This window comes from Falco punctatus, assembly GCF_963210335.1.
Source record: "Falco punctatus genome assembly, chromosome: 1".
Classification (NCBI taxonomy): domain Eukaryota; kingdom Metazoa; phylum Chordata; class Aves; order Falconiformes; family Falconidae; genus Falco; species Falco punctatus.
The window spans coordinates 94,111,043-94,119,943 of record NC_137580.1 but is presented as its reverse complement, the minus strand read 5'-3'; the positions used below and the strand labels follow the sequence as shown (position 1 = coordinate 94,119,943).

Here is an 8,901-nt window from a genome sequence, read left to right as displayed (position 1 = left end):
TCCAAACAATTTCCACTGCCAACAGTGTATATTCTGCAATACCTGTTCTCAACAGGATCTGTTTAGAGTTTTTAACTGAATTTTTGAGGTGTTCATCTGAACAGGTCACTTTAGAAAGCAGTAATGCTGGAGCTGGGTCAGAACATACGCACACAGTGGACCAAGTCTTAAATTTATCAGCTTGTAACAGGGACATAAAGCCGCATATTACTGCAAGCTTGCACGTTCGATGTATTTTTCTTTTGTGTTGAGCTGTTTTCCAGTAGGGGCTGGTTTGATGAGAAGGGAAGTGCAGTCACTGTACAACACTGATAAATTGCTCAGTTTCACTCAGCTGCAGATTTACACTGAAAGCTTCCTCAAGGGCTGTAAAAATGAGGGCGGTGTAGTCAGCATTTGTTCTAGCTTTCACTGTTAGGAAGGAGTAGATTGTCTTGGCTTAGCCCTCAGTGTGAGGAAGGGAGCGAGTATCAGCACTTCTGTCCTGGTCCTGAGCTGTGCTAGATCCTCCCAGCCTCCTGTGAGCATCCAAGACCTCTGCAGATGTTTGCCACCCAGCCCTCACCTTTCAAAGTCATTTGGCTCTGTGCAGGCATGTGAGGCTCATCAAACACTTGTCACTTGTTACTCATAGGCTTCCATGGTGGAGAAAGTATCAATAAAATGTGAAGGGTTAAAAACCATAAGACTGCCAGGATGACATCTCTGTGTTTGGATTATTCTCATCTTTTGTGCATTATTTAAAAAGGTATGAAATTCTAGTCAAACCACTGCACTGCTGTTTGAAGTTGCATTTTCACTTCAGGGTATTTTTGTAACTGTATAGTAGCAATAAATGAACAAACTTATTAGAAAAGGTAGCTGCTCACGTGTGGTAATGTCTTGAAACAAAGACCAAGCTATAAGCCAAACAGCATTTGGTATATGAGACAGAAGCAGCATGTTACATTATCTGCATAAGAAGCATTCATGCGGGAGCTCTTTGTGCTACATAACAGCATTTTCTAGTAGTGGCAGAGGGGAGGGAAGTACCAACTCCACATTGTCTAAACAAACCTTAATTCCATAGCCCTAACAGACCTACCACTGAAGGATAGAGCCTATCACTAATTCAGATGCTTGTAGCCTGGCTACACAGAGATCAGTTCACATTCTCTGTACTTACCTTTCCTTGATTCTGCAAGACCTGTTGGTGACTTTGGACAGTCTTTCCTCATTTCAGCAGAATTCGCTGTAAGCATGAAAGGTGATGGCTTTCAGGTAGTCAGAATGGAATCCCTAGGGATAATTATTTAGAAAAACGGATGGTCTCAGAAATTACAGCCTTTCACACTGTGTTTTCCATCTAAATGGTGCAACCCAGTCTTTCCCCAAAAGGTCGTTTTATGCTGCCTGGTTTCTGTACAAAGGATGTGAGGACCTCTCCCTGTGCAGTAGCACCTTGCTTCCTCCTGCCCCACCATGCTACTGACTGGAAGAACCCAGTCTCGCACATAAGCAGAGGAATATATGCAGAGAAAAGTCATTGTGACTGTAAAACATGCAGCCAGTCATGCTGCACTGACTATATTCATATCTGGGCACTCCTCATTTTCATTTGTATTTTACTTTTAAAAAACAAGCAAACTGTAGCTCACTGACAGAGTGTACAAGAAAGTGTCACCTGTCGACCAGTACAGGCTTTAAATGATTACATCATAAGCTTTATAGTATTTATCAACTGTTTTGCTGGTATCTCAAGGATATAGAGTATTTTGATCTTTTTTGAGAACTGGCTAGATTAAGATCAGTTGAGAACTTGCTCCTGAACAAAGCAAGGCTGTTACTCATCAAAAATACTTAACAGCAGGACTACAGCAACATTTCAGAGAGGAAGTATTTTTGGCAGTTACGATCAGTAGTCACAGTCTTTATTAGCAAGTTACTGAGTACACTATTGCCTCCCTTGGTTTAATTTGCTCATCTGGTACCTTGGATCACCAACAACTGTTTGAAAGAGAAATTGACAGTTACATCTTTGATTTTCAGAACCAAAAGATCTGGCGCTTGATTGCTGAATATTCACTTCTTGCCTGTAGTCATCACTTTCCGAAATGTGAGGTTGATTCTTGGGGCAAGCACGCTCTTGCGGGTGGGCAGGCTGTGGTACCAGTACACATTGGTGGGGTACTTCATCATCAGCAGGCTACCGTGGGCCAGCTGCAGTTTGATGGGCTTAATGTGGCGCGTTGCATTTTTCCCTCGGGAATCACAGTGCCTGAAAACAAAGTCTCTGCAAGCTCCAAAAGACACGGATGCAATAGGACTGCGTGGAACCAGTTCTCTCTCATCATCTCGATGTTCGCCTATGTGGTCTCCACCATCTTTATATCTGTGCACAGAACAAATTAGTTAGTTCTTCTACCAATCCAATTAAACAAATGTCAACCGACCTCTCAGTGACCTGCCAACAGTGCTGCACAAGCAACTCTTTCATTTGAACACTAAGTTGCTTGATGCCATTGGAAATGAGACGTACCTGTTAATAAGAACAAAATTAAAAGTATGTCCTGTGTTCGAAGTGATGCGGTCTCTGATACGGTTGAGAACTGGGATCCACGGCTTAGGAGAGAAGGTAACGCCTGAGTAAGTGTATGTTAAGTCAGGGTCTCCATAGGTTACCTGCTTCCTTGGAATGTTGTGCCATTTACCAAACACACGCAATTTTGTCATTTCACCTGTTTAAACAAGAAACGAGAAGGATCAAAACCAACTCTGTATTACCTCTGCACATACCAACATTCCCCCTGATTTGGAGCTTCTGTGAATCTCCAGTGGGACAAGAAAAACGATGCTTATGGCAACCCAAAAGCTGCCATCGGTCTTCAGGTGTTTCTGTCCCAGCAAAGCCTTTGACACTCAAGTTTGACACTGAATTCCCTCGGATGGGACGAACAGGACTAGCACCTTCATATTCTCTTCTTGATTTAATTTGACTGGGGAGATCTCATACATGACATCCACCAACCAAGTCCCGTCACCGCTCCAGGATTACCCTGGGGTTTTCTCTTAAAACGTGAACGAAACCACTTGACAAATGCTTCAAGCTAAGCCAGAGCAACCCTGCAGGCTCAGACCTGGGCTTTTTCCTCCCTTCTTAGGGCCACATTCTGCAAACACCAGCGGCCCGCAGCACCCTCCCAGTCACCAGGCAGCTCCACCCAGCCCATGGCAACGGCTGGGGGGCTTGGCCTGGAGGGGGGACACACTGGGGACCGGCTCCCCCGACGGCCTTTACCTTGGAAGTACTCCACCTCCTCCTCCAGCTGTTGGAAAAGCACATCGGCCTCGGCCTTGCCGAAGAGGAGCCAGTAATCACAGCTCAGGCCCTCGGCGCGGATCTCCTGCCAGGGGGGCTGCCCCGCGGCGGGCCGCTCTGCCCGGGGCCTCTTCCCGCCACCGTCCCCCACCTCCCCGTGGGGGCGTTTGACCACGTATCGGTCCATCGGAGGCCACGAGAGCGACGTCACCCCCCCCGGCAGCAAGACCTGCTGACCCTGAAAGGACCAGCGGCGCCTCGGCGGCCGCGGGGGGGGGGGGGAAAAAGGGGAGGGGGGGGGGGGGCGCCGTGAGGCGAACGCGCATGCGGAGTGCCGCGCCGCTCCTCCCTCCGGCAGGCCCCGCCCCCCACGCAAGCGCGCGCTTTTGGCGCCAAATCGCCTCATCCCACCTACGCGGGACTTGCCGCTGCCCCTCGCCCGCGCCGCTGCCATGATCGGGCAGAAGACGCTGCACTGCTTCTTCAGCGCCGCGCCGGCCAAGAAGCGCGGCCGCTCTCCGGAGCCGGCCGGCGACGCTGAGGTAGCGGGCGGGGAGCTGGGGTCGCCGGCGGCCCTGGGGCAGGGAGCGGGAGGCGAGGAGCGTGGCCTGGAGCCTGGTGGCGGCTGTGAGGGGGGAGGCTGGTGGCGGCTGGTGCTGAGGGGCTGGGGAGGGCCGGCGGGGTTTAGCGGGGGGGGCGCGTACCGCGCGGCCGCTTCCAAAAACCCCGCGCTGCTGGCACGCCTGACTGGCCTGCCCAATGGGCGCTGAGAACCGCCGCGTCGTCACGGTTGCTAGGTAGAGCTCTTCCTCGCTAGCGGCGGCAAGTCAATAGGGAGGAGCGGGCTCCTTCGCCTTGGCCAATTGAGAGCCGGAGTTTGGCTTGTGGGCGGGACCCGCGGAGATTGGCGGCCAATGGGGACGGGCGTAGCGCTGTTTTGCCGCGAAATAGCCGCGTGCGGCGCGGTCGTGCTGGAGCTGTCCTGCGGAGGGCGGTGCGTGGCGGCAGCATGGTGGCCGCTCAGCTCCTGCTGCTGGGCCTGCGGCCGGGCCTGTGCCCGCGCCTGTGCCCGCTCCGCTCTGCCCCGCTCCCGCTCGGCAGCCGCCTCCTCTTTCGCCATTGCCAGGTGAGCGCCGCGAAGAAGGCGAAGGCGGCGGGGGATGGGGCGGGCGGGGCCTCGCCGCTGAGCCCGGAGCAGCAGGAGCGCATCCGCAAGAACAAGGAGGCGGCATTGCAGCGGCTGGCCGAGCGGAACGTGCCCCCGGGCTTCGGGGAGAGCTGGCGGAGGCAGCTGGCCGGGGAGTTCTCCAAGCCCTACTTCGTGGAGGTGAGAAGGCGGGGAGAGGGGGGGCTGCGCGGCCACCATGCCCTGCTGTGCCTGGGCTGACCCCTTGCTCTTCCTCCGCAGCTGATGGCGTTTGTAGCAGAAGAGAGAAAACGCTACACGGTCTACCCGCCCCCTGAGCAAGTCTTCACCTGGACGCAGATGTGCGACATCAGGGATGTGAGTAGAGCCGCAGGTGCTAGCGGAGCCGGGTGGGTCCCCCTGCTGCGAAGGGGGGGAGCGTGCCAGGCTGGGTGCACAGACACGTTCCTTCAGTGTTTGGTCTCTTAAAGCTTCAATCCCATGGGATGTGGTGTATGAAAGCACGAACTCCAGTTGTGGTGCAACCAGAGACACTCTGTTGTACAGAGAAGCTCATATTTATGCCTCTGAGCCCAGATACAAATTCCAGCTGTATGTACCACCAGGCTCAGGGCAGAAACCATTCATGCAGTTACATAGCTATATATCACTACAAGCATGCAGACACCTTTTTGATATTAGATAACCATGTTTATCTTACTTTCCTTCACAATACCCATCAGTTCTCTCATCTCCTGCCAGGTCAGACATTCTCCATTCTTCTCTCATATATCTCTCTTCAGGCATTCTCTGTACTCCTCTCTTATCTCCCATCAGTAATGGTCAGACATTCTCCGTACTCCTCTCATACATCTCTTGAGACCTTCTCTATCCTCCTCTCCCACATGTGGAAGCTGTTATTTCTTTCATGTAACTTGTAAATCCTGGCTCCTCTTTCATCTCTGATGCTGAAACAAGGTTTCATTGGTTTATTGCCCTTGCTCACCACCAAATTGCCTTTAAAATGTTGGTTGGACTTTTGACCTGATTTTCAGTGTTGCCAAGTTAACATAGTACTTTCAGATCTCTTGCATCTTTTGTTTTTTTTAATTGATCTGTAATTAAAAAAATATTTACAGTGTTTAAAATAATCCTAATGCTAATAAGCTATGTCAAAAGTACCACAGCAAGTGTGGCGTAAAACTAAAACATGAGGAAATAGACTTGGAAAATGCCTTAACAATGTGTTTTATTGTGGCTCATGGAAAATGTTGGTCTTCTGCACTCAAAATAGCTTCATAATCATAGCAGCAAAGCTGTGGTGATGTGAATCCTTAGTGTTCGGTTGGGACTATGTTCTTTAACTTGTTTATGATGGGATGTCAGTAACTTTGCTTCAGTTCCTGGGGTTCTGGGATTTTTTTTGTCTGTGTGTTTGTTTTAGGATGAAGCTCACTCTACAAGACTTCCTTCCCCCCCTCCCCCCCCCCCCTTTCTTGGGAATTACATCGATTATAATTCAGTGCTAACAAAGGTCTGCTCTTCAGGTAAAGGTGGTCATTTTGGGACAAGATCCATATCATGGACCGAAGCAAGCTCATGGGCTCTGTTTCAGTGTCCAGAAGCCCGTTCCACCTCCCCCCAGGTATGACAGCACACTATTTGCAAAATCCGTCCTGTTTACAAATCATTTGCAGTTCTGTGTCACTCATGCCTGTGAGCCAGATAATTGATACAACATGTGTCACAACTATTAGAGTCGTGCATTACCTAGAAAAAACATCTCTGTAAAAGCATAGATAGTTTTGTGTAGTTTGTTGATCTTCTGAAGAGCATGCTGGATGTAAATTTGCATTTTCAGGTGTGCTGAGACCTTCTCATTAAGCTTCTAGCCAGACACACAAAGCTGCCCTGCTTCTACAGATGGCTTTATTATCTTAAAATTATTTAAGATTAAAATCAATACTCTGCTTGCCTAGTGTAAAAGCAGTAAGTGATGCTGTTTGCTTTTATCTTTAAATGTGCATATTAAAAAATCTCCTGATGTTTTTTGGTTGCAGTTTAGAAAATATTTACAAAGAACTATCTACGGATATTGAGGACTTTACTCATCCTGGTCACGGTGATCTAACTGGCTGGGCCAAGCAAGGTGAGTTAATACATGCTCTAGTGATGTGGCTGGTGTAGGTGGTAAGAAAGCCGATCTAGAAAACAAACCAGTGGTTGGAAACAGTCCACCTGTGACAGAGAAAATCAATTCTGAGTGCCCGTTGCCTAGGGGGTGCCTTAGAATGAAAATTTAATTAATCATTTTTCATGGGAGGCAGGAAAAAAAAAGCCAGTTAATACTTTTCTTTTTGGTTTTGTTTCATCCTTGGTGTATCTGCTTTGTTTGCCAGGGGTGCTCCTACTCAACGCTGTCCTCACGGTGCGAGCTCATCAGGCCACCTCCCACAAGGAGCGAGGCTGGGAGCAGTTCACGGATGTGGTGGTGTCCTGGCTCAACAGGAACTTGCATGGGGTTGTCTTCATGCTGTGGGGAGCCTACGCCCAGAAGAAAGGCAGCTCCATTGACAGGGTACGGGTTATCTCTCTCTTCCCTCTCGCTAATTATTTTTTTTCCCCATTTGGGTCGACACTAGAGGGCACTTCCCTTACAGAATTGGGGTTTTCTTCCTGCTTGAACTCTGCTGTCAAATTTAGTTGCCCTTCTGTTCCAGCTTAGCCTTTGCAAGACTTAAGCAACAAAAGTGGAGCAAGTGTAACCTTCTGTCGTCAGAAAAGCATCCAGCTGAGGACAGAACTGTTTTTCCAGGAAAAGGCTCGTGAATAAGTATAAAACTTGCTGTTAGGATTACAGCAGTTGAAAAATGGCCAGGGTGTTACTGCTGCTTTACATAGTTCATCCTCCTCTGCTCGGTGGGACAAAAGTCTCAGTCCTCAAGGCCAGTTCTTTGGGTCCTCAGGCTGGTAGCTGAGGAGGTGTAGGGAGGAAATCACACCTGCTTGGACAGGGCAGAAGCAGCCAGCCTTGTCGGGGGAGATAAGAGCATGCAAATCTAACGAGCAGTTTCCTCTAATGCCTTACAGAAACGCCACCATGTCCTGCAGACGGTTCATCCCTCGCCCCTCTCGGTCAACAGAGGGTTTTTTGGCTGTCGGCATTTCTCAAAGACAAATGAATTGCTCAAGAAATCTGGCAAGAAGCCCATCGACTGGAGAGCGCTCTGAGCAGCGTGTGGGACCTGCTGGGGTCTACTGGTTGGAAACAGCCCCCGTTTCAGGGGTTGTCTTGTTTCTGAATGACTTCTGCTGACCTGAGAATTACTCTTTGGATGTTGATTAAGGGACAAATGGCCAAACTTTCATGGTTGCTGTATTTTTTTAAAAATGTTTTTTGAAGAGCATATTGGAATGTTAGATGGACAATTTCGCTGCTGTTTGAACAGGTCTTTGCCTAGTTTGAAGGAAAGCAAAAAAAAAAAAATATTGCCAGAGTTGTTCTATATTCATTTGTGTTAGTTGTTGTAATGAGAATATATTTTCAGGCTCTTGAAGGGATGTCGGTTCTTACAGGTGAAGCTGTTCAGCTTTTGTAAATACCCTGCTGTGCCTCCTCCCCCTTCTTCACCTCCTACTGTGCCAATCCAGGTTTCATATTTGGGGGCTGTGGAGCTGGCTGCATGAGAGAAAAGGCAGATGCTTTTGAGATGCTTTTGGTTTTAGCTTTTTGCTACAGATTGAGATTTATTAGAAATACGACCTCTTGGGACTGCAAAGACTATACTCTCAAGGGTACAAGGTAAATCCTCCCACCCCCAGCATCAGAGAGGAGACTGTGACTGAGGCGCTGGTCGTGCTCTGAGCATTTTGTTGGTATTTAGAGAGGAAAGCCAGAAGTTTTGTAGATTCTTACTGGGTGTGTTAATTGCTTAGATGACAGGTGAGCTTTGATGACCACGAACCTGCTGATGGCAGCAGGGAAGGTGCGTTTGTCAAGATCTGCCAATTGATGGGCTGAGGGTTGCAAATTATTTAAGATCTTAGAGTTTTGTGCTTTGCCTTCATAGGAGAAAATTGAGGTTTCCAGCCACTGTTGAAAATAGTTGTTGGGACTTCCAGGATGAAGGTGAGGTTGGACTTTGTGCTTCTGGGTTTACAGTCTTATCTTTGACTTCTGTAATTCCTTTAATGGAAGTGAAGTGCCTTGCTTGCTTGGAAATTACATCAGTTTTTATAACCTGTAAACCTTTTATTGTTATTTTCCTCTGATAGGTAACACTAGTACAAATGAAACTTACACTTTCTGTGGCTGCTTGTATTTGTTTGTTTAGGGTGGGTTGGTTGGTTTGTGGTTTTTTTTTTTTTCTCCCCGGTTTGTTTGGTTTTTTTTAAAAAAAATAAAAATTACTTTATGTTGTGGTGTGATCTTACCTTGGTAGGAGCAAAGTGGGGGGGGGGGGTGTCCTCTCTGGGG

At 48.5% G+C, this 8,901-nt stretch overlaps 2 protein-coding genes across 3 annotated transcripts; one reads left to right on the top strand and one right to left on the bottom strand.

The window, feature by feature from the left end:
- Positions 1–277: 277 nt before the first annotated feature.
- Positions 278–3,752, bottom strand: ALKBH2 (alkB homolog 2, alpha-ketoglutarate dependent dioxygenase; the record flags this gene model as incomplete). Its single annotated transcript, XM_080374082.1, has 3 exons — positions 278–2,371; positions 2,519–2,717; positions 3,278–3,752. The coding sequence occupies 3 exons, from the start codon at positions 3,750–3,752 to the stop codon at positions 2,062–2,064; spliced, it is 984 nt and encodes a 327-aa protein (XP_080230208.1). The 3' UTR covers positions 278–2,061.
- UNG (uracil DNA glycosylase) lies at positions 3,708–8,845 on the top strand. 2 transcript variants are annotated; one of them, XM_080374121.1, is made up of 7 exons: positions 3,708–3,840; positions 4,425–4,625; positions 4,707–4,802; positions 5,972–6,069; positions 6,485–6,573; positions 6,824–7,002; positions 7,515–8,845. In XM_080374121.1, the coding sequence occupies exons 1-7, from the start codon at positions 3,751–3,753 to the stop codon at positions 7,653–7,655; spliced, it is 894 nt and encodes a 297-aa protein (XP_080230247.1). In that variant the 5' UTR covers positions 3,708–3,750; the 3' UTR covers positions 7,656–8,845. The 2 variants fall into 2 exon arrangements, with proteins under 2 accessions (XP_080230247.1, XP_080230246.1); XM_080374120.1 differs by lacking the exon at positions 3,708–3,840 and having other exon boundaries at positions 3,996–4,625.
- The last annotated feature ends 56 nt before the right edge of the window (positions 8,846–8,901 follow it).

Coding starts and splice junctions, on each gene's coding strand:
- UNG (XM_080374120.1), top strand. CDS start 4,308: ATGGTGGCCGCTCAGCTCCTGCTGCTGGGCCTGCGGCCGGGCCTGTGC. Junction 6,070..6,484: donor CCCGTTCCACCTCCCCCCAG/GTATGACAGCAC, acceptor TTTTGGTTGCAG/TTTAGAAAATATTTACAAAG. Junction 7,003..7,514: donor AAGGCAGCTCCATTGACAGG/GTACGGGTTATC, acceptor AATGCCTTACAG/AAACGCCACCATGTCCTGCA.